At 36.6% G+C, this 25,120-nt stretch overlaps 1 protein-coding gene across 3 annotated transcripts in view; it reads left to right on the forward strand.

The window, feature by feature from the left end:
* The first annotated feature begins 1,125 nt into the window (after positions 1 to 1,125).
* LOC142342763 (intraflagellar transport protein 43 homolog) overlaps positions 1,126 to 25,120 on the forward strand; it is a 31,242-nt gene continuing 7,247 nt past the window's right edge. For 2 of the 3 annotated variants that reach the window (XM_075394306.1, XM_075394307.1), the window contains exons 1-3: positions 1,126 to 1,205; positions 4,528 to 4,794; positions 16,880 to 17,173. In XM_075394306.1, coding sequence (XP_075250421.1) covers positions 1,151 to 1,205; positions 4,528 to 4,794; positions 16,880 to 17,173 — 616 coding nt within the window. In that variant the 5' untranslated portion in view covers positions 1,126 to 1,150. Of the gene's footprint in view, positions 1,206 to 4,527; positions 4,795 to 16,879; positions 17,174 to 23,331; positions 23,351 to 25,120 lie in introns of all 3 variants that reach the window. The other variant, XM_075394308.1, reaches the window with a different exon arrangement.

The following is a 25,120-nucleotide window of genomic DNA, read 5'->3' on the forward strand; positions in this document are numbered from 1 at the left end:
CTTGGATCAGGTTGCTCCCTCTCAATATTTGTCTGAATGTATTTCATGACTCGCCCGTTTAATCATGTTTGTCATTATAGTTATTTCTTTGCACTTTGATTTGTATTTTGAGAACCTTAAAGCACTTAATTTGTGCAGTCGTTCAAGCCGTGTTAGGGGTCACTATTTGCTGTCACAGCAGCAATTTTTTTTCGTAACTCGTATCAAGCTGACAAATAAAACAGATAAAAGTATTTTCAAAGTTCACCACACTGCCTCAAATGCCTCAAAATAAGAGTACATCTTCGATGTAACTTGCCGACCGACCATTACGGTCTGATTTATCTCTACTTTGTGTAGTTCACTATCAAAATTATTAATGAATGGGAACTTCGTGCTGGTTGACGCCGTATTAAGCTGACAGCCAAACGAAAGGGAAATTCAGTCGACAATTTGGATCTTTTCCGTTTGTGCCCCCCATCTTAGTGGGTGTATATTATTTGCACCCCCAGACGCACGTTCTATATTTTTACATGATGATTTATTATGTAATGGCACGTGCTCTGTAACTGGGGGAGCATAACGTACGGGGGGGGGGGGGGGGGGGGGGGGGAGGGAGGAGGGCACAAACAGAAAAGACCCGACAATTTAAGTAAAATGAGCTTTGAGTTTTATTCGGGAGATGTGATTGGGCAATTTGAAACGGTATTTTGTAAGCGGAGAAATATATGGCTCTTAATTTAATGTTTTTGCTGGTGTTCTGTTGTTCTTATAGAATTGTACAGATAAATACGCAAAAGACCAGCGTGTATAAAATAGAATCGTACAATATGTGATCAGATCACTTTTCGCAGATTGAACTCTCTATTTTGTATTTTAAATTATCAAAGGAGTATTTGTTTCTGTTTCCCCTGTCTTCTGAACTGTGAGTCAGTATTAATTTCGAACGTAATCTGAAATATTTTAAAGCCCATTGGCCACAAAATACTAATTACATTATCCGAAGTCCTATAATTTTTAACCATTTCTTAAAAAAACAGCTAGTTGTTACAGTCTGGAAAAATTTGGCACGTGAGACGGAATGTGTGCGATAACGGATCAAGCTGCTTACTTAGCTAACTTTATGGTAGAAAATGAGCGTTCTGGTTCAATCATAATCGTTTTCAGATATATGGACAGACCTGGTCGAAGGCCTGGAGCAAGACGAAGAGCTCCTGCTGATTTAGGTCAGTAAGCATAGTTTCATGCCTAGCTAGTTGTTGAAAAGATGCGAAAGAAATTTTTAATATCCTTGAATGTTTGTGTAATTTGATAGATATTCTGTAGCTGTTAAACTTTAGCTATCCCAAAGTTTAGAAGCCCTTAACTTGTCAGAAATAAAATCTTAGGGAAACCTCTGGTCAGAAAAAACTTGTAAAATGTATCTTGAATGATGGGTAATGGATGCTCAGCCGCAAATTTCCTAAAATACTTTTGAAGTCATCTGATGAATTCCAAGAATCATGTACAGAGCATCATGACTTTGAAGCACTTTTAACTAAACTTTTATCAACAGAAAAAGGAGCACTTTTTTATTACTAGTTTACTATTAAATAATTTTCTTAGCAAAATTTTTACCTGAATTTTTAATCGCTCTCAAAAGAAGTTTGTATCAGCTATTATAGCTTTTCTAATTTAATTTTTCCTCTGACCGATAAGTGTTCGTGACTTTTCGCATGGAACGTGAAAAACTGTAGAAGTTCCAAGAAGGCATTAATGCATTGTGTTTTTAAGTGAACATTCTCCATATGCCGATACTTCTGAGGCGGTATAAAAAATTGAACCCCCTCCCCCTTGCCCAGTACGGCTGGCTTTCCTAAGCTGAAGCTAGCTACAATTTGAGCTAACTCCTTGCTGGTCGTTTGGGGGCAATTCGTCTGCGTTGAAATTTATAGTTAAAACAAGGAGGCTCGGTAATGTGCGATCGCACATAAGCTTCCGACACCGCTCATCCACAATTTTGGCATAATTGTCTAACAAATGAGGAACAGATAGAAAAACCCAAAAAAGTTGGTGTATGAATGAAAAGATAGCCTCCAAAGCAAATAACTCAGTGGAATAAAAAATGAGGCATTAGATTGATGAGATATGCTAATATCAAGAAAGCGAGTCAGGCGAACAGCAAAATCAAACAAAAACAACAAACAATAATTACATCACAAACTTTGTCCGTTTTAAAAATCAAATTTAAAAACAAAGTCAAAAAAGCTTCAGATAAAACTGAATCTAAACAAAATAATTTGTAATTCACCAGAAAATATATGGGACCAGTCCATAATAAGGCTTGGTAACAATTAGACAATAGAGAACAAAAAGAGTAATGTTAAGCTTATTTTTTTTATAAAACATTTTCAAAGGGATGGAAACCACTAGAATTCAACTAAAATATCCCATAGGTTTATGATTGCCAATGCTTCTATAGAAAGGCGTAAAGACCTGTCGGTGTTCAATTTTTTACGCGGTTACAAAAAGAACAACAAATAGACGACAAACAAAATCAAGTAAAACTTGCCAGAAAACGCTTTTGAAGCCGTAAAGCCATATTTTGGCCCTCAAAATATGTTTGATTGCACCGTCTTCGAACACAGATAATGTAGTGTGTGACATCTCATTAATGAGACTAGGTAACAAGACAAAAAAGAAAAAACGGCAAAATTAAGTAATACTTTGTTTTTCTTTTCGAAAAAATATTTCCGAAGTCATGAAAGCCATTAATTACAAAATGAAAAAATTAAATAGGTTCCCTTATTCGTCCAAAGGAAGCACTTAAGGCCTGCAATTATCCAGAATATGTTTTACGGCTGCAATAAGAACGTCAATTATGACAAAAATCAAAAGTTAATTTACCTTTTGAAAAACCCGTGTCGAAGCCAGTAAAGTCATAAAGAATTCTCTAAAAACATTGGATTTTGTGACACGAATTCCTTCTAAAACCTTTCCTTGACACAATTAGCGCCATATTTGACCTGTAATTAACGAGACCGGGTAACAAATAGACAATAAAAGGAACAAAATAGCGAAGTTAAACAGTCTATTTTTATTTTGGAAAACAATTGTGTTTTCAAAGTCATGAAAGCCATCAGCTATCTTCTAATTTCAGAATATTGGCTCATCTATGGTTCCATGAAAAGACAGTGAAACCTTTCTTTATACAGGAAATTTCATATGACTAAAAAGACAAAGAAAAAACAACAGTTAAACACAAAATTAAAAAGTTCAATTAAATTCTTCGAGAAAGTAGTGTCGAAGCCGTTAAAACCATAATCTTTGTTTTTAAGGCTATTAATATTATCAACTGTGCTTTTTTTGAACTCCATTATTGTGATATGTGAACTGTCAAAAACGTGATAATGTGACAAAACTGGAAAACGTGATAAATGGGCAAATACGTAAATTTTTTTTTAAAAAAAATATGAAATCTAGTAGTATCAAAGCAAGAAAACCATAACTTAAGGCGTAAAACCGCAATAGAGATTAAATTTTAAATCAGTAGAAAGAAGAAGCTCTCTTGCTTTGCTGACACTAAGCTAAAAGTTGACCAAAAGTATAATAGAAAAAATTCAATAAGCCATTATTTATTTGAAAATAACGACCATAAGCTTTAGAGTAAAATTCTAGATGCGTTAATTTGGAGCCGCATAGGAAACCAATTGGACCTATCACTTCTGAGCTTTGATTTGAAATGTTCTGTTCTTCAATTAATATTTAAAACATCGACTAATTTAATTTAAATTGACCGACTGATTACAATCCGAATTATTTTTGTATTTTTGGATTGTAACAGTCCAAGATTGGTCCAAAACTAGCCCTGCTATTGCTGTTCGTCCATTAGGAACACTTATTTTTTCGAATTATATATAGTTTGTTATTTAAAAAATAAAAAAAATGCTGCCTTTTTTATAATCAACGAGTAAAGTTAGCAAAAACTGCAAATTTCTAATTAAATCAGTAACACTGTTGTTAACAATTTTAACATATTTTAAAAAAATTACTAATTTTTAGATAAAAATTCCGGAAAGTGTTAATAAAATTAACGCAAATTGGTCTAATTTCACAAAAATTTAAACCACGATAACTCGCCCTAGAAAACGAATTTCAAAAAACTCTTTTTCATTCCATATTCTACGCTGGATGTGCTTTTTAATGATACCACTCACAACTCTACGATGAATATCTCGATCGGCCAAAGTAGTCTGAACAAAAAACCCATTTGAGTATATAGCCCCCCCCCCCCCCCTCAAGAGGGGTCGGAACAATTAAATGAGCGACAGATGCGGCAAAACAAAAAAGACGTGGTCACTGTTGATGAAGAATTATTGAGGCACTGCAGTTGGTTATGGAAAAGCAAAATCACTCAATAATATCATTAATACTTTTAAGAAAAATGTGAACAGGTGACTGTTAAGACTGACCAACCTAAATTCCGCGTAGAAAAGCAGGAATTTCAATCTGGTAATATTTGTGACAATGAAGCCTTAGCAAGCAACCTAATTATTATTTTTTCTGCAGAGGGACTCGACTTTCTGAAGCAAGGTCAGGCCGAGGAAGATCAAGCATTCGAAGGCAGAAGTGTAAATGTCAATTCCAACACTGTCACCGAGAGCAACAATAAAAATTCCTATCAACATGCAGGCGAAAAGGGTGGGTGGGGTTCGGAAGAACAGAACGACCAGAAAATGGTCGATCAGAGGCTACAGAGAAGTGGTACTGATGCCAAAGGAATTCAAGATGATGAGGCCGAAGAGGATGACGACATTCCGGTCATACCAACACTGGGTGGGTTCATTTCTATAATTAATAGCTTCACACCCTTGTAATGATGCGTTATTGTAATAGCTAGCTGAACATTCTAATAGGCTGCAGAATAGAAGTACTTTTATTAGTACCTTCTATTATCCGTCCAAAAATTAGTCCAACGAATTAGTTCGCTCGTTGCGAGTGAAAAGAGAAATTATGCACCATGGAACTGCTTAGACCTCTAGAAATTTAAATCTTCAATTTTTATCTGAACAATTTTGTTTGAACGGAAAACACGAACGTACGTGTGCCTTAAGTTGTGATGATATATGCTGTGTAAATCTGTTTATTAATGGTTAAAATGAATTGTCTCAGTTAATTTCGAAGTTTTTCCGGTGCTCATGTTAACTATTCACAAAAAGCATTCGTTAGCGCATATTCTGTGTGTGTATCATAAGTGTATTATTAATGAAAAAAATGGAAGAGTGAAGCGAAAAGAGAATGGTTTTTTGTTCATACCGCTGCATACGAGAGATCGAGAAATAGAAGTGTGAAAAAATTCTATAAGTGAGAGAAATTTTTTTAACGTGCGGCTTTTTTGAAAAATTTTTAGTAGCCGCGCAGCGATAGATGGGGCTATTATTGGCCTTATCTTGGTTTTTCTTTATTTCGTTGTCAAGATTTTTGTACAACCATATGACGTCACAACCACTTCAATTTTGCTTTTTTTCATTCGTTCATGCAATTTCAACTGAATTGCGCGTGTGACGTCATTTTTCACTCTTAGTGCAGCGAGTTTTTTTGTTCATTCGCTTGATTGAATTTTTGGTCACACGTGACTTACCTCACTCTGAAAAATGACTTCCTCTCTCTGAATTTGACTTTTCAAAATTCAATTCGAAAAGATAAGGTCAGGTGAGTGTATGTCACTCTAATAGTATGTTTTTTAAGAGCAGCTAATAGAAGCAGCAATAAGTTATTCAGATTCTTGATCAAAATATAACATCTCAGCATTTAATGAAAAATTTCTTTTGTCTTTTTCTTTTACTATCTTTTTGAGATTGCAGATCTACGAAGCTATTGCGGCTGTTTTCTGACAATCTGCCAGATATGTTTCTTATTTTTTTGTTGGTTTTGAAAATTGAGTTTGATATTGTATATTGTTATGTTGTTCTGATAGTGGTTTGAAGGTTTCTGGTAATTAAATTGAACCTTATAAAAATTTGCAGGTTTTCACAGCTATTTTGCTGGATTTCAGGCAAATTTTTACGCTTTTTGTTTTACTGCTTTGTGTGGGAATTGAATAGACGCCTATTAATAAAGGAAATCTTACTTACCAAGTGAGCACAGTGTTTTTGGTATGAAATGTTTTTCTGTGGAGAAAAATTGACAATGAGAAATTTTTTTAAATTTTATTGCAGTTTTTCGTTTATCTTTTCTTGGGTAAGTTTTTTCGCCTATTAGGACTTGCCTATTTTGCATACATTCCAAAATTCTTTTTCATCCAAGTTTTTTGGCTGTGTGCTCGCGCAATATCAAAAATTTAATAAACTTTTTTTTAAGTTGTTGAATACTTTTTTTTAGTTTTGATAACCTCTGGGGATATTGTTGGCGCCACTTCAAATCAGCAACAAGAGCCATCAGACAGCAATAAATAGTCTTTGAAACTGAAAAAACTTAGAATTTGTCAAAACTCCAATATGGTCAAAACAAATTTTTTTACAATTTGGGGCCGAAATTTTGTACAACCCCCCCCCCGATTTTTGGAAGGGAAAACCTGAGGAGCTGAGGTCATAGCACAAGGTTAGGGTAACTTCTAAGCTACTTGTGGACCCAATGAACGTTATTGCATCAAACCCACAAGTGTGGCTATAAGCACTTATATGGTGCAAAATTGACATTTTTCGATATTTTGTCATTTATTGCTAAATTTCTTAAATTGCTTATTTTGATATTTTAGCTGTTCATTAAAGGTAAAGTACCGTACGTTTGAGGGATTTAGAGCTACGTAGTCACCATCCGTGCTTATGTCAATACAATTAAATATTGCAGTAATTTGACATTTACTATGTAAACAATGACCTAAATCATTTTCTTGATTTACCAATGACGTTATATTATAAATGATAAATGTTTGACTATTTACTTGAACCGAATTGTTTGAATTGTGAAACTGTTTTGTATTCAGAAGCATTAGATACTGCTACTAAGAGCAGTTGGCTCTCAGATTAGACTAAAAATTGATTCTGTAACAACTTTAGTCTTTTTTGCTAATTTTTTCTAGTTCTTAAGTTCAAGTTAGTTGAGCTTACTTGACGAGAATTTAGCAACAATACATGTTTTGGCTGAAGTCTTACAACATTTAGCACCAGACTGAACATTGGTTATCACTGAGGATTTTCTTAACTTCAATCAACGAAATTAAAGTTACAGTCCTTTAATACTTCCGAGCGACTAATTATTTCTGTGAGATCATTAGACAATTGGATTCAGTGAAGAACCAGGCCAGCGTAAAGCTCGAGAACCAGGCTGTGATATATTGGTTCCGCTAAGATTCTTGAGCAGCCGCAACATTTGGTCCGCCAACCCGGACAACAACACGAACAGCAACGAATCTCTTCAATTCAATTTGGTGGACCAGAACGAAATCCTCACGATGACTGGAAAGAGCCCCGATAGACATTGGAAAACGACTGACTACAAGAGGTCAGGCCAACTCAAGAAACTAGAAATTGAGCAGGCTGAATTGCTCAAAACGTTTGACGTACATCTAGCTGATGTGAAGTCCTTTGGCTCAGAAGAAAACAGTGTCCGCAGAAAGAGCATTTCAATGTTTCTTCGAGACGTAAGATGATCTCAAGAAAAACAGACAGCAGCAGAGGCAACTCCCTAAGCCAAAGTACTTGGAGAGTTTCGATGCCGACACCGAACGAAAATTAGGCGAAAAGAAGAAGACACTCAAATGTTTAGTTGAACAAATACCAAAACTTAGAGAAATTGAAGAATATCGCAGATGCGTTCTTAATCAACGAAAAGACACCTTGCGACTATACACAATGTCGGAAAAATGGGAATCGTTATAGAGAAGCAGTGAAATTCGAAGAGGAGTTGGGATCAGAAATGTAGACGACTCCCGCAAGCAAGCATCGTGTAGTAAACTAGAACAGCTTGTAACGAAACTAGATTCATGCGGCACTTATACACTAACACAAACTCATGCAGCACTTATACAAATCTTGAAGTCAAATATTGCTACTGATTGATGGACGACTTTAAGTGAGAATGAAGATTATCATCAAGGCATGCTTAAACAGTACCAGCAAACCGCAGGTAGTGGAAATCAAACATCGTTAGTGTCATCTACATCGGCTGTTGATAAAGATCCGAACGAGACTGTAATTGATACAGGAGTTGAAGAGATAGAAAATGCTGAAGAGAACATCGAGGTCTCTTCCAGGCATTCTGCTACACACTGAAGTAGAAAAGAGCCTAGTATTGCAAACTCGCGATCATCAAGAAGGCGACAGATTGACGAAATGGAGCTCGAAAACCTAAGAGCTGAGAGAAAAACAGAGCAAAGACTGCGAGATCGGCGGTTGGTGTTAGAACAGGAGCGTGAGGAAATAAACTTCGTCGTCAGGGACAAGAATTACGTTTACAACAACAACAACAGGAGTTACGTCTAAAGATGCAACAAGAAGACGAACTGCGTCTTCGACAGCATGAGCGAGCCCTTGAAAACGAAAGACAGAATGCTGAAGCCGACAAAGAACAAAGACGTCTGAAACTTGAGCTGACCAAAGGAGGCTCAAGGGCATCTGGATAAGTGTCAAATGATATAGAAAGTGTTGGATGAAGACGCAGTCAAGAAAGAACAGCGGGGTGGGCAGAATCAGTGGCTCAACAGTCTGTTCCTAGACGGCCATTATCCTCAAATGTTGTTATCGACCCTCCAATGAATGTCACACAGGGCAAAGTTGACAAACGTTTCATAACCTACGGAAAACTACCCCGCTGTTCCAACCGGGTGAAGGACTTTTCTCAACACAACTGACAGAACCGAACATTCTCAAGAAACCAATAATCCATAACTCAATTAGAATTACGGACCCACCAGCGCCGTTGACAAGGACAACGTTTCAGCAGCAAGGAACGTCAGCTTTCTAGAACAGAAACACGAGTCACAGTCCCGTAAACAACTCCCGAAACAGGTCTGCCGAGTGAAGAAACAGGAGCACAATGAACCGAACCACTCCCCTAGTTATTACCAGCCATTACAGAGAAGTGGTGCCAGTGGCTTGCCAAAACTACAACTGACTGAGTTTTCACGAGATCCACTGGAGTGGCCAGAGTGGGCAGTTCTTTTTGACGTTGTTCATCAAAAGCCAATCAGCGATACGGAAACGATGTCAAGGGTCAGTCTCAAGGGTCAAGCAAAAGCAGCAATATCGGGAATGGGATTCAGCTCACAATCATGTTATCATGTTTTGGATATTTTCTGTGAGACGTATGGCAGATCAGATGTCATTTTCAACGCTCAATTCAAGAAAATACATACACATCCTCCAGTTAGGCACGAAAATTCTGCGAGTAACGTCACATTTGCAAATGTTACAAATGTGGTGAACACTTCGACTCAACTTGGATACACATCCGACCTCTAATCAGGAGGAGGGCAAAGTTCAACGAGAAAAGTTTCTCCGCAACTGAGAGAACAGTGGTTGCAGCATAAGCATGATCGTCGACTACTGAGAGGCAACCTGATTGTTTTCAAGGAGTGGCTAGCGCCTATAGCAGTAATTAGTGAAAACTTGTTAGCACAGACAAACTCGTCGTTTGACAGAAATAAATTTCAAAGTCGTGATAAACCGAAGTCGAGCACCTTTGCTTCAAACGCTGAAGAGTCAAGCAAACACAAGAATCTCGAATATTGCTTCAAAATTTCAAATCAATGAAAGTAAATGAACGACGAGAGCATGTCAAGAAGTTCCGACTGTGTTTCAATTGTGTGAGACCAGATCACATGTCGAAGGACTGCAAAATCAGGACATTTAGTGTGCCCAGCTGTGGAAGGCGACACAACAGACTTTTGCAAAGCGACTAACCGAAGAAGGATACTACAAAGATTGTCTAAGATGCTACAACGGCATTAGCAATAACATTACTCAAGGACTCCCAGTGGTGCGAATCAAGCTGACAAATAGACTTAAGCCTAAATATACTAGCAATACTTCAGGATCCTCGATTTTATGTGTAGAAAAGTCAGTGATGTCTAAACGTCAATCTCAAGGCCGAAAAGCCTCCTTATCAGTAGCGGTGATCCATGGCTCACAAGATGTCCAGACTGAAATAGTGCCTATAGCTGTTTCAGCCCATGAGAAGTCTCACCATTTGCAACACTGCAATTCTATGTGCACGGGAAACTGAAATTCGGTGACCAGATTGTGGAGCTGCGAGAGTTGAAAAGCCTTGTACCCCAATTGAGAAACTTGCCAAATCAGACCTACAATATAAACGAGTTTCAAGTGATTCTTGGACAAGATGGTTACGACATTCATCACCCTTTCAAATGCAGAAAGTCAGAAGACAAAGCTATACCATGGGCAGTCGAATCCAAAATTGGCCGGGCCTTAAGTGGTCCGCTACCAGCGAAGCAGGCAGCAACTCTTGCCACAACAGCAACATCAATTGCTGATGATAAAATAGCGAACCAGTTGAGTAAGTGGTGGGATATCGAGTTCTACGCCTCAAACTGATGTCACCGGACATTTGAAAGAGGAACAACGAGCAATCAAACGTTGGAGCAAACAACACGATTCAGCGATGAAATATGCGTCTGCAGAGAGTTGAAACGCTAAAGAAGCGCTACCAAGAAACCATTGACACGAACGTCACTGCTGTATACGTTCGGAAAGGTGATCAAAAGGAACCGAATAAAACCGAAGACAAACTGCAAATGAAACCCATTAGACATGACAATACTGAAGTTAGAACTCCATGCCGCAGTCTACGGAGTTCGTCTCAGAAAGCAGATACTCAGCGAAAATGATGTCAGAATTGACAAAATCTATCATTGAACCGACTCATCAACGGTGCAACATTGGCTACAAGCAGCGTACAAGAAGGAACAACTTTCGTTGCGAACAGAACAGCGTCAAAGGTGTCGAAAACCCTTCCCACATCGGAACCCGAGGGATGTCCATTGAAGGATTCAAGGAGTCCATGTGGTTAAAAAGACCGGCATGGCTACAACGGAGCAAAGATAAGTGGCCAAAGCCATGGTGCCAAGAGAACGAACTCGAACCCGAGCAAGTTACCAGAACTGTAGCCATAGAAACTAAACTATACCAACTATTTGACTGGAGACAATACAGTACCTTCAAGAGAATTAGAAAATTCGTTGCCTACTGCATGAGGTTCAAGACGAAGTAGAAGGGACCCCTCAAAGCACACGAAATTCATCAAGCAGAGCAAATACTGTTTTGAGTTGTTCAAAACGAAAGCTTGCTGAATGTTTCAAGGTCGATAGCAAACAGCAAAGAGGTCTCCGAAACACTGATCATCGACAAACTGTAACCCTTCATAGAGGTAGACGGAACAATTAGAGTGAAATGTCGACTGAAACATTCAAATCTCGATTACAATGCCAAACATCCAATATTGTTAAGAGCGAAACATCCAGTTGGACAACTTCTGTTGGAAAAAACACATCGAGACAACCTACATGAAGGCACAGAGTACGTAAGAAACATTCTTCAACAAGAGTTCTGGATTGTTCGATTGCTAAACGCATTAAGAAAAATCAAGTTGAGATGTATCAAATGCAGACACAGGAACGCCAACCCAATCCACCCATTTATGGCAGACCTACCTCGAGAACGACTCGCTGAACATGTGTTCTCATTTGCCCATACCGGTGTTGATTACTTCGGACCCATCGGCGGTTCCTACGACGTACTTTGAAAAGATGGTGCTGCCTCTTCACATGTCTAACAACGAGAGCAGTGCACATCGAAGTCGCACAGTCATTGTACACCGAGTCATGTCTAGCTGCAGTGACAAGATTCATTGCAAGACGTGGCTACCCAAGTACCATCATCAGCGGTAAGGGAACAGATTTTGTTGGCGCCGCCAACGAGCTGAAAGCATTCATATGCGAGTTGGATAAAGCTAAGATTGAGAGTGTCTTAGCTGCGAAGATTGTTTGCAAATTCAATCCACTTGGAGCCCCACACTTTGGTAGAATCTGGGATTAGTTCAAAGTTGCAAGAAAGTCATGATTGCAATCTTGGACATCCGAAGCTTTACCGACAAAGTACTGAGCTCAACAATGTGTCTTGTAGAGCAGACTCTCAACGGAAGACCCCTGACAGCAGTAAGTGGCGACCCTGAAGACTCTACGGCACTCACACCAAATCATTTCCTGTTGAGACGAGAGAACGGGAGTGCACGATTCATGCCATCCAGGGAACGCTCCATGACTTAAAGAAATCTTTCAAAACGGCTCAAGCATATGCCGACATGATCTGGAAAAGATGGACTCGCGAAAACCTTCCTCACTGGAACCAGCGATCGAAGTTGTCAAAAGAAACTTGAAAGAAGGCGAGTTAGTATGGATAGTAGATGACTCCGTGAAACACTGTGAGTACAAGCTGGACAGATCATTGAGATCTACACTGATAACGACGGTGTTGTGCGGTCAGCGAGAGTCAAAATGGCACATTGAGAACTAAACCGGACAGTCGTGAAGTTAACGCCAGTATTCTATGATGGTGTTTCCCAGATCGAAAACAGGGCCGGTGATGTCGGCACCACTCCAAATCAGCAACAAGAGCCATCAGACAGCAAGAAATAGCCTTTGAAACTGAAAAAACATAGAATTTGTCAAAACTCCAATATGGTCAAAACAAATTTTTTACAAGTTGGGGCCGAAATTTTGTACAACCCCCCCCCGATTTTTGGAATGGAAAACCCGAGGAGCCCGAGTTCATAGCACAAGGTTAGGGTAACCTCTTAGCTACTTGTGGACCCAATGAACGTTATTGCATCAGACCCACAAGTGTGGCTATAAGCACTTATATGGTGCAAAACTGACATTTTTCGATATTTTGTCATTTATTGCTAAAGTTCTTAAATTGCTTGTTTTGATATTTTAGCTGTTCATTAAAGGTAAAGTACCGTACGTTTGAGGGATTTAGAGCTACGTAGTCACCATCCGTGCTCATGTCAATACAAGTAAATATTGCAGTAATTTGACATTTACTATGTAAACAATGACCTAAATCATTTTCTTGATTTACCAATGATGTTATATTATAAATGATAAATATTTGACTATTTACTTGAACCGAATTGTTTGAATTGTGAAACTGTTTTGTATTCAGAAGCATTAGATACTGATACTAAGAGCAGTTGGCTCTCAGATTAGACTAAAAATTGATTCTAACAACTTCAGTCTTTTTTGCTAAGTTTTTCTAGTTCTTAAGATCTTGCGAGTTTTAAGTTAGTTGAGCTTTGACGAGATTTTAGCAACAATTCTAGTTTTTGGTTGAAGCCTTACAACCTGCAGCACCAGATTGAACATAGATTATCACTGAGGATTTTCTTAACTTCAATCAACGAAATTAAAGTTACAGTCCTTTAATACGTCCGAGCGACTAATTATTTCTGTGAGACAATTGGATTCTGTGAAGAACCAGGGCGGCGTAAAGCTCGAGAACCAGGCTGTGATATATCTGTTCCGCTGAGATTCTTGAGCGGCCGCAACAGATATCTGTGGTTCGACTTAGTTGTTTCTGCTGACTTCTGATTGTTTTGGCTTAAGTTTTGAGTTTTTTTGGCTTACTTTTGATGATTTCTTCTGAATTTGTTAAAAAGTAGCTTGTTTCTACTTATGTGCAATCTTTCTTGTAGAGGTTTTCTAGAGGCTTGTAGAGGTTCCTCGAAGTCGCTGGAACGTAGACAGGCAGTTTTCTACTGAGAGTAATACTTATTTTAGTTCTATTTTTTCCGTTCTTTGCTTTTAAATCGGCAATGTGCTGGATTGGTGTAAGCTTAAGCAGAAGTAGTTATTGAATTTTCAAAAAGAAATAATGGTCTGGAATTGGCAAATTGGTGATTTAGCCATTATTTGTAGCTAAATTTTGTTAAATTTTAGCAGAATTTTTTTGTCTTTCATTTACTCTTCGTTACCTCCGTTTTCGCTACTTGAATTTTTTCGTTGGGGTTTTCTGTCATTTCATTTCCGTTTAGGGAGCAAAAGCCAAACGTGTTGCATGGCTTTTGCCAATAGTTGTTTTGGACTGTGAACTTTAAAGAATTTTTTTTATCAAATGCTTTATCATTTTATCTGGTCAGATGCTTTTTATTTTTCCTTTTCTTGTTTAATGTTTCTAAGTGATTAGTGCCAATTATTAGGATACTTTTTATCTCAGTTTTTCAGTAAGGTTGGTCTATTTATCCTTCGGGTCGTTTCCCAATTTCTTCTGGCTATGTTTTTTTGTAAAATGTTCTGACACCTTTTTCCATCACTTTGAGTGGTTAAAACAGGTAAAGCACAGCATGCATCAGTTTTCATCAGAGGCCCTTAGCTTGTTTAAGTTGTCCTTCAAGCGCTGAGAGCGGTGCAGCTGCTGGCAAGGCCCTAATTTAATTTTAAATGGTCGTGGATTTCTGAGCGCAAAATGGTGAATTTTTTTACGGTTTTTTGTCATTTTCGAATTTTCGTTTTATCGGTCCAAGTTTAAATTTTATTATAGGTCTATTTCGACCATTTTGTGAGCTATATGTTCTGGTATTGCAAACATAAAAACGCAAATTGATACAAATTGTTGCAATTTCGTTTTCAAGTTTAGTGGCCATTAAACACCTTTTGAGGCTTGTCCGTGGATTATTGGGTATAAGTAGATAAAATTTGACGTCCAGGTTCACAGTTGAACATTTTTTTGTCTAGTTTGATTGTTTGTTCTCCTATCTTGACTGATCAGATACAGTAGTTCTAACGTTTTCATTCAATTCTTTTCGCACCTTTTTCCATGATTTTCAGGTTTCAAAACGGGTTAAACAGGTAACTTGCGGGCATTAAGTTTCATGAGAATTTTTTTGGGGACTTGGCCTGCTATGTTTTTCTTGTTAGGATGTTGTCATACCTTTTTCAATAACTTTTTTAAATGTTTTTTAGACTGCCGATCTACGAATCTATTGCGGCTATTTTCTGGCAATCTGCCAGCTATGTTTTACAATTGAAAGAATTTGAATTGTATTGGGGTGCTGTGTTTTTTTAAGATGTGTTCACACATTTTTCAATGACTTTGATCTTTCAAAACGGGATAAACAGGTACCACAGGACATGAAGTTTCATTAGATGACCAAAGTTGACTTTTGTAGTCCTTCAGGTGCTTGGAGTGGTGCAGCTGCTGGGAAGGCCCTAATTTAACGTTAAAAGGTCATTTTAACGATTTTGAGTTCTAGGTGGTACAATTTTGCACGATCTTTGGTCATTTTTTTTAATAGTCTTGACGTTTGTCAAAATTGAATTGATAAGCATCTTTTGCAAGTTATAAATTCAGGTTTTGACAATTTTATGAGCTATATATTTTGGTACTGCAATCATAAACACGAAAATTGGTACTATTTTTTGCGATGTTTTATGAAATTTCTTGTAATTAGTGTTTTGCCAGCCCCAGGGTCAAGGGAACCTCCTGAAGGGTTCAATAATAGGTCAGTGAATAGCTTCTAGTGGAACCGAAATGGTTTTCAATATAATTATATCAGGCATTTTTGCGTTTTTGATCGATCTTTATGAGCCAATGAAACTTTAAGGCTTCAAATTAGATTACTGGATAGCTTCTGTAGACAATAAAAAAATGTTATCACAAAAATTTTTATCACAAATTTTAGCAGCATTTCATTGAATCTGCAATTGTTTCTCTGTTTGATCTTTACGGGCCAATAAAGCTTTGTTGGTTCTTACAGATGGGTTACTGTACAGATTCGAGAGACATATAAGTGGTCTTGAACTTTTTAATTTTCGAATTTAAGACTTCCTTTAAGTTTTGCGGTTTTCAATCCTAAGTTTGTCATATTTTTTAAAATCTTTTTTGAACATTTAAGCGCTTTCCAGGCTTGAGCGGGAGTTTATGGTTATTTGAATGCAATAATTTTGGCCCTCGTGGTTAAAGCTTCAAGAGTTTTAGCAATGATTTTAATGTTTATTTTTAATAGCCGCTCAGCGATAGCTGGGGCTATTATTGGCCTTCTCTTGGTTTTTTTTATTTCGTCGTCATGATTTTTGTTACGACCATATGACGTCACAGCCACTTTTTGTTCATTCGTTCAAGCAATTTCAACTGAATTGCATGCGTGACGTCATTTTTGCTCTTAGTGGAGCGAGTTTTTTTGTTCATTCGCGTGATTAAATTTTTGGTCACACTTGACTTACCTCACTCTCAAAAATGACTTCCTCACTTTGAAATTGACTTTTATTTACTTTAATTCAAAGAGATAAGGTCAAATAGGTGTGTGTCACTCTAAATGAAGGTTATTTGAGATCAGCTAATAGAGGCAGCAATAACTTATACAGATTTTTAATCAAAATATACCAGATCAGCCTTCAATGAAAAGACAAATTTTTTTGGTCTGTCTTTTTTACTGTTTTTTTAGACTGCCGATCTACGAATCTATTGCGGCTATTTTCTGGCAATCTGCCAGCTATGTTTTGATTATTATAGTTTCTCGCCTTTGGAGATTTTGTTTTTTGGCTGACATTGTTCACTTACCTCACTCTCAAAAATGACTTCCTCTCTCTGAATTTGACTTTTCTTTAATTGAAAGAGATAAGGTCAAATTGGTGTGTGTATCTCTAATTGAAGGCTATTTGGGAGCAGCGAATAGAAAGAGCTATATGTTATACAGATTCTTAATCAAAATCTAGCATCTCAGCATTTAAGAAAAATTTATTTTGGTCTGTTTCCATCTTTTTGAGATTGCGGATCTACAAAGCTATTGCGGCTATTTTCTGGAAATCTGCCAGCTATGCTTATAGATTTGCCATTTGAATCTGGATCAGAGAATATTGTTGTGCGGTAAAGCTTACAGTAAATAATGGATATAATTGTTGCTTCAGATGACATGCAAGAACGTGAGTTTTCTTCATCGATTGCGGCAGCTCCCTCTGCGGCAGTGCAAATAGCCAGTATGAACGAACTAGAGAACGCCTTGCAGAAACATTCCGCCATGTTTACTCTCGACAACGAAATAGACCTCAAAAGTCTCGCCAGATTCGCCTTGAGCCCCGAAGCAGAAGTTGTTGAGGACGACCGTAAGTGGGATTGGAATATCTTGTTCACGCAGGTGACGTCAGAGCTAAGAGCAGATATGGAGAGGAGCTCAGCAGGAATTTCAGGGACATCCCAAACAGGTAACAGTTGTCCGATTATTGCTTAATAATTCTTCTCTGCGGCCTTCGTTAACTAAGGCGCATCGCTATTTTCTGGATCAAGATTTTGTTGCAACTGCATGAATTCAGTTTGTTAATGACTTTGATTATATCTTAGTTGATGTCCTTTGGCCTGATCATGGTTGAGCATCTCAGCCGCTATGCTTGATATGGATATGGAAAGTATTTTGTCTTGAATTCTTATCCATCAAAAGCTATTAAAATGGTGTAGAGTTTGGAAGACTTGTGTGGGTCTAGTTGTTTGGAGATCCTCTGCATGATAGTTCTTGACGAACTAGGTGCGGAATTTTACATCGTGATCTCCCAGAAATAGAAATAAAATTGCCTGATAACTTGGAGTTAGCGTATATTCTTGCAACTCAACAACTTTTGAGTGTGGTTTTGTTTTTTTTATTTTAACGTATAATATTTGTTCCGCTGTTTTGCGTTGAAATGAAATTTGAGTGAATTTAAGTTTCAAAAATTTGAAAACAATGGAGTAGATTTTAAAAATCAGCATTTTTCATCGATTTTATGTAATCAAATCATTTTTATCTGTCTCGCATTGAATTTTGTAATTTGGTTTTTTGAAGGTGCATGCCATTTGAAATCTGATGTGTATAAATCTAGAACGAAGTTTGTTGCAATTTCATCAGTACTTTTTGTCTTTTTGCTGTCGATTTGTAATGGGAAACGGGATAAACTGGTAAAGTACGAGAGCTTTAACTTATTGAGCCTTCATCTAAGATCAATACTAGCGTCTAAGTAATTATTCTTGAAACGGCTGATGGAAATAACTTTTTGGTTTTGAGGAACAGTTTAGACCCTCGTACACCCCGGGCCACCACATTACACCTCTCATCCGTTGAATTCTGCTGCATATGGGTAGATTAAGGGTTTTAAGGGCAAGTATAAATGGTCTAGACCCCTTCTCCACTTATGCCCCACACCCATCTTTTGCTCCACGTCCTACTTTTGCCCCATTCCTTACTTTTCTCCCCTCACCCAGTCAGCCTAGCTTGCCTAAACTTGGGGAGATAGCGGCTATTATTGGGGACATCGTGGTTTTTTTATAGCTGCGAAGCTGTAAGCTGAGCGTAGCTATATTGCGGTGCTCTTGGTTTTGTTTTGTTTCGTCGTCTGACGCTTCATTTTCGTTTTACATTTGTTCTAGAACATTCTGTCTCGTCACTGCTTAAATGGCTTTTTCGCGCTTGATTTCACGCTTTCTGCGTGACCTAAATTGCGGTTATTCAGAAACAGAATCTGTTCCTAAAACAAAGTTGATTGTAAGAAAACAGATTGTATGGTCCGACAGCCGAGTGGTTAAGGCGACTGGCTGTTAATCCGGAGATCGCCGGTTCGAGACGCGACAGGGAAAATTTTTTTGCACCCAAAAACAACCTTTGAAATAAACTTGTAAGTTTTATAGGCGGCGACGATAACTATTATCAACTCACTTCTGTATCTTTTTCCATCTGTATTTTACGGCACGCAAGTCTATTTCGCAGCTATTCCGGCAATCTGCCGGCTATGTTTTACAATTCAAAGAGTTGGATTTGTATTGGGGCGCTGTATTTTTTAATAGCCGCACAGCGATAGCTGGGGCTATTATTGGCCTTCTCTTGGTTTTTTACAATTCAAAGAATTTGAATTGTATTGGGGCGCTGTCTTTTTTTTAAAGATCTGTTCACACATTTTCATGATTTTTGAAGTCAAATTGGAGTAGTGATTTTGGTCACGCCGAAACAGGAGGTGGAGCGAAAAAGCGAGTGGTTTTGCGGGGTGAATTTTTTTCGCTCTAAATTTAAAGTAGAGTTAGAAAACGGGGTTTGAACAAAAATTCGCTTCCTCGCTAGTGGTTTTTTGTTCACATGCGGCAATTTCACTTTGATTTTTACAGTTTTTTTAGTCCGTTCTTGGTCTAGTTTTTTGTTTGAATTAAATTTTTTTTCTCGCTAGTGGTTTTGTTCACATGCGGCATTTTGACATTGATTTTCTGTTTTTTTTCTTATTTTTTGATCTGATTTTTATAATGGTTTTCTCAATTCAATCATAGTTCATTCTAGGTCTAGTTTTCGTGTTTAGTCAATGAAAATTCTTTGAATTGTACGTCAGGACTTGTCCTGCTATGTTTTTTTATTTCGTCGTCATGATTTTTGTTACGACCATATGACATCACAGCCACTTTTTGTTCATTCGTTCATGCAATTTCAACTGAATTGCATGTGTGACGTCATTTTTCGCTCTTAGTGGAGCGAGTTTTTTTGTTAATGCGCGTGATTAAATTTTTGGTCACACTTGACTTACCTCACTCTCAAAAATGACTTCCTCACTTTAAAATTGACTTTTATTTACTTTAATTCAAAGAGATAAGGTCAAATGGGTGTGTGTCACTCTAAATGAAGGTTATTTGAGATCAGCTAATAGAGGCAGCAATAACTTATACAGATTTTTAATCAAAATATAACAGATCACTCTTCAATGAAAAGACGAATTTTTTTGGTCTTTTTTTTTAATGTTTTTTTAGACTGCCGATCTACGAATCTATTGCGGCTATTTTCTGGCAATCTGCCAGCTATGTTTTACAATTGAAGGAATTTGAATTGTATTGGGGTGCTGTGTTTTTTTAAGATGTGTTCACACATTTTTCAATGACTTTGATCTTTCAGAACGGGATAAACAGGTGAAGCACAGCGGGCATTAAGTTTCATTAGAGGCCGAAAGTGGGCTTCAGTAGTCCTTCAAGTGCTTAGAGCGGTGCAGCTTTTGAACTCAAAATATTCCAACTTTTCATGTTTTTTCGTGATTTTTTTGTTTGATTAGTCTTAGGTTGAAGTTTTCGAAAAATGATGAAGAAGGCCTTTTGCGAGTCAAAATTACTTGCTATGACCATTTTATGAGCTATATGTTTTGGTACTACAAATACAAACACGCAAAATGAAACTAATTTTGAATTTTTTTCGAGTTTTTTCAGCTTCAGGGGTCAGCAAATGTACTTTGTGGTTTGATAATAGAGCAGTGCATGGTTTCTAGTAATAATTGATTGGTTTTCAATATTTTAATGTCTGGAAATTCGGCATTTGTTTGTTTAACACCTGCAACTTTTTTAAGGTTTCCTAAAGTTTTTGTCAATTTTTGATTTTTTGTCTGTTCTTAACGGCAGAAAGCTCTTCCATGGTCTGATAAAATTTTACTGCATGTGTGATAGCTTCAATGGATTTGTTTTCAACAATTTAACCTTCCGAATTTTAGAAATTTGATAAATTTTGCAATTTTTTTTCAAGTTTTTTTCAAAACATGTCTTTTATTCAGTTTTTTGCCTCAGTAGCCAGCTAACCTCATCCAGGGATCAATAGTATATTATAAGATAGTTGCTAGGGGGCAATTGAACGGTTTTTCAACATTTTAATGGAACGAATTTCTATTTGTGTTTTGAGTTTTTTTTCTAAAAATCATTGCCCATCAATTTTTGAGCTAATGAATGTTTTAATGCTTGGAATTGGGATAATAGATATACTCTAGAGACACATAAATGATTCTGAAGATATGAAAATTACGATTTTTAGCAAGATTTCAATAAGGTTTGCTATTGATTTCATTATTTGAATTTTTCAGTCATTTTTGAGTTAATCGATCTTCACGGGCGAATGAATTTTTTCATGTCATGTAGATATAATACTGGACTGATTTCAGAAACAAAAATTGGTCTTGAAGATATTTTTAAAATAGGTATATTTGATGGGATGACATTTCGCCTAAGGGTTAAAAGCGTCGAGTTTTAGTAATGAGTATACTTTTGTTTAGTTTGTTCGGTTGTTTTACTTTCTCTATTTTTTAGATGATTTTGTGTTTTGCCTGGTATTGTTCAATTGATCTGCTGTTCAAGTAAAGTACTTCTATGTTATTTATTCAATTCCTTGAATTGTATTTCAAGACTTGTCCTGCTAAATTTTATCTTTTCACATATTTTTCATTGACTTTGATCTTTCAAAACGGATTAAACAGGTAAAGCCCTGCGGGCATTTTGTTTCATAAGAGGCCAAAAGTGGGTTTTAGTAGTTCTTCAAGTGCTTAGAGTGGTCCAGCTGCTGGGATGGCCTTAATTTAACGTTTAAAGGTCATTTTTAGGAGTTTTTGGGCTCAAAATGGTTCAATTTTTCATGTTTTTTGTGATTGTTTTTTGAGGTTTTTGAATGATTAGTCGTAGGTTGAAGTTTTAAGAAGTTGTTGAAGGTCTTTTGCAAAACATTATTACTTGTTATGACCATTTTGTGAGCTATATGTTTTGGTACTACAACCGCAAACACGCAAAATGATACTAATTTTTGCATTTTTTAAATTTTTTGTTTTTTGGGTTTTTCTAGCTTCAGGGACCAGAGAAGCTCCTTTAAGGTTTGATAATAGGGCACTGCATAGTTTCTAGTGACAATGGAGTGGTTTTCAATGGAGTGGTTTTTAGATGTCTCGAATTTCAGCATTTTTTAATGAAATCTGCAATTTTTAAAAGTTTTCTATAATTTTTGTCAATTTTTTTTAAATATTGGTTCATTCTCAAGTGCAAGAAAACCTATTCGACGGTCTGATAAAAAGTTACTGAATGGTTGTTGGTGTCAATGGAATTGTTTTCAACAATTTAACATTTCGAATTTCAGAAATTTTTTTATAAACTTCGCATTTTTTAAGTTTTCCTGGCTCAGTAGCCAGGAAACCTTGTCCGCTGTTTTATAGTTTCTTATTGCATAGTTGCGAGGGGGTAATGGAATGATTTTCAACATTTTAACAGAATACTAAAAACTATTGCCTATCGATCTTTGTGAGCTAATGAATTTTCTAAGGCTTGGAAATCGGTTACTGGATAGCCTCTACAGACACGGAAATGATTCTGAAGATATTAATATCTCGATTTTCAGCAACATTTCATTAAAATTTGCAATTGATTTCTTTGTAAAGACTTTCTCATTTTTGAGTTAATCGATCTTCAAGGGCCCTTGTTTTTTTCAGGTCTTGCAGGTATGATACTGGACCGATTTCAGAAACAAAAATTGGTCTTGAGGATATTTTTGTAATAGGTATATTTAAAGCGATTAAATTTTGCCTCAGGGGTAAAAGCTTCGAGTTTTAGGAATGAGTATAATTTTGTTTAGTTTGTTTGATTGTTTTAGTTTCTCAACTTTGAGATGATTTTGTTTGTTCGTTTTGGCTCTCTTTGTTCAGTTGATCTTCTGGTCAGGTAGAGTACTTCTAAGTTTTTCATTCAATTTTTAACTTGTATTTCAGGACTTGTCCTGTTAAGTTTTTTAATTCGTGGTCTCCATTGATTATTCTTGCGACCTGACCTTTTGGAATTGAATTTTTCCATTTCAGTGATTTCTACTGCTTTGAAGTGAAAATTTGTGTGCATCATGTCATTTGTTCTGGTTTTTGGTCAATTGTGTGACTTACCTCACTAAAAAATGACTTCTGAACTCGCTTAATGAACTTTAAATTTTATGAACATTTACTTGTTAAAGGTCAATAGTGTGCATCTAAGCAGTGCCAAACGTATATGCCCTAATTCTTGAGTATTAGAGTCTTGAATTTTTGATTTCGAATTTTAATTTTTGAAAAAGCTCCATTAGGGTTTTTTCCATATGGAGCGTATGTGTCTATTAAAGGACTGGTGGTCAATCTGTCTCTCTTATTTCTTTGGTTGTTTCAATTCATGGAAGGCCGCAAGCGTCTATCGCGGCTATTTTCCGACAATCTACCGGCGATGTTTTATCTTTTTTCAGTTCTTAATAGCTCATTTTGCAAAGTGAAAAGGCGCTTTGTTTTTTCAATATGTCGCACTCTTGGCATTTTATGCTTTGAAATGTTTGGGGGGAAATTCTCCGTATTTTATAACAAAACTGCATTTTCTCGGCTCTTTTTATAGAACTTCTATTCATTGGTCTTGGTTAAGCATTGAATGTTAAGCTGAAGTTTTATTGTTGCATGTTGAGTGACAACAAAATGGGTTCTCGAAGAAGATCTGATACGTTTTCGAAGTAATTTGCAATTTGTTATAAGTTTTGATCAAAAGCAGTCGCTAAGTGTTAGTTAAATTAAATTTGGTATGCGATGGGATGAGTGGATGGGTGCAAAAAAGTTAATTTTAGAGAACCGTTGGAGATGAAGGTAATACGTGTTTCATTAGACTATTGCTTTATCGTATTGAATTCGATTAAATGTTTGGATTGAAACAAGGCTGTTGGGCCGAGTGAAACTAGCTGTCTACTAGTAACAAGCAGCTAGTACCAAGAAACAGTTTTCTATCATGCTTAATATAAGGAGGACATTAAGGAGGACTTCTATATAGGAGGACATTAAAACCTGACCTTTTTCAGGTTTTCTTGCGGTTACAAAAAGAACAACAAATTGAGACAACAAACAAAAACAAAAATTTAAATGAAACCTGTGAGAGAACGTTGTCGAAGCCGTAAAGCCCTTTTCTGCCCTTCAAAATATGTTCGATTACCGATTACGCCATCTTCGAATGCCAATACCGTAGTATGTGACCTCTCAGTAATTAGACCTAGGTAAAAAGTCAACAAAAAAGCGAAAAAAGGTAAAATTAAGAAATAATTTTGTGTTTTTCGAAAGCAATTATTTTCGAAGTCTTGAAAGCCATTAGCTATAAAATGAAATAATTACGTAAGTGCGTTTAGACGTCCGAAGGAAGCCCTTGACTTTAGTAATTATTCAGAATATGCCCTACGTTTACAAAACAACGTCAAATAAAGACAACAATGAAAAATTAATTTACTTTTTTTTTGCAAAGAAACCGTGTCGAAGCCAGTACTAACAAATTCTGTAAAAAATTTCAGATTTTGTACACTCGCGCATTCTCTCGAAGCTAATATTGTCACAAGTTATCTTTAATTAACCACACTAGGTATCAAAAACAGACAAAAAAAAGAAGAAAAGAGAAGTTAGAAAGTGTTTTTTTAAACAATTGTTTTTGAACTCATGAAGGCCATCAGCTATCTACTCAAGTCAGAATATAGGTTCATCTAATCTTCCATAAACAGCCAGTGAGACCTTTCATTCTGCAGAAAATTTCAGACGGCTAAAAGTCAAAGTGAAAACGACAGTTAAAGACAAAAGTAAAAGAAAAACTCAATTAAACTCTTCGGAAGGGGTATCGAAGCCGTTAAAACCATAATCTCTACCTTTAAAAATTTTGATTTGTTCAATGGCGTCTTATTTTGAACGCCAATAATTTGTTATGTGAAATGTCAATAATGTCACAATGTAAAAAAAAAACAAGAAACGCGTGAAGAATGGGCTGCTTAATTGAAAAATTTTTTGAGAAATCTGGTGGTATCAAGGCTAGAAAATCATAACTAAGGCGTAAAGCCGCAAAAACGATTAAATTTTGTTTCATTAGAAAGAAGAAGCATTGTTTCTTTGCTGGCACTAAGCTACAAGTTGAACTAATTAGGAGAAAAATAGTGTCAAAGTTTAAAAAGCCCTTGTTTATTTAAAACAATTTAAAAGCCAAAACAACCTGAAGCTTTCGAGTAAAAATCTAGATACTTGAATTTGGAACTGATTAGGTAGCCATTTGAACCAATCACTGGTGAGCTTTGATTTGAATTTTTCTGTTCTTTAACTAACATAAAAAAATCGACTAACATAAAAAAAAGACTGACTACTGATCACAATCCGATTTTTTTTTGGATTGTAGCAGTCGAAGATTGAACCATAATTAGCCTCGCAATTGCTATTCGTCCACTGAGAACACTTAATTTTTTCGAATGTTATAGATATAGATAATTTATTTGTAAGAAAAATCAAAAATAAATACTGCGTTTTTGATAATCGAGATAAGTAAAAAAAAATGGCCAACCTTAATTCCAGAGCACTGACAATGGAAGTTGAATTAGGACTAGCCCCGTTGGATTT

Source organism: Convolutriloba macropyga, chromosome 7, assembly GCF_964194025.1.
Source record: "Convolutriloba macropyga chromosome 7, txConMacr16.3, whole genome shotgun sequence".
Classification (NCBI taxonomy): Eukaryota; Metazoa; Xenacoelomorpha; order Acoela; family Convolutidae; genus Convolutriloba; species Convolutriloba macropyga.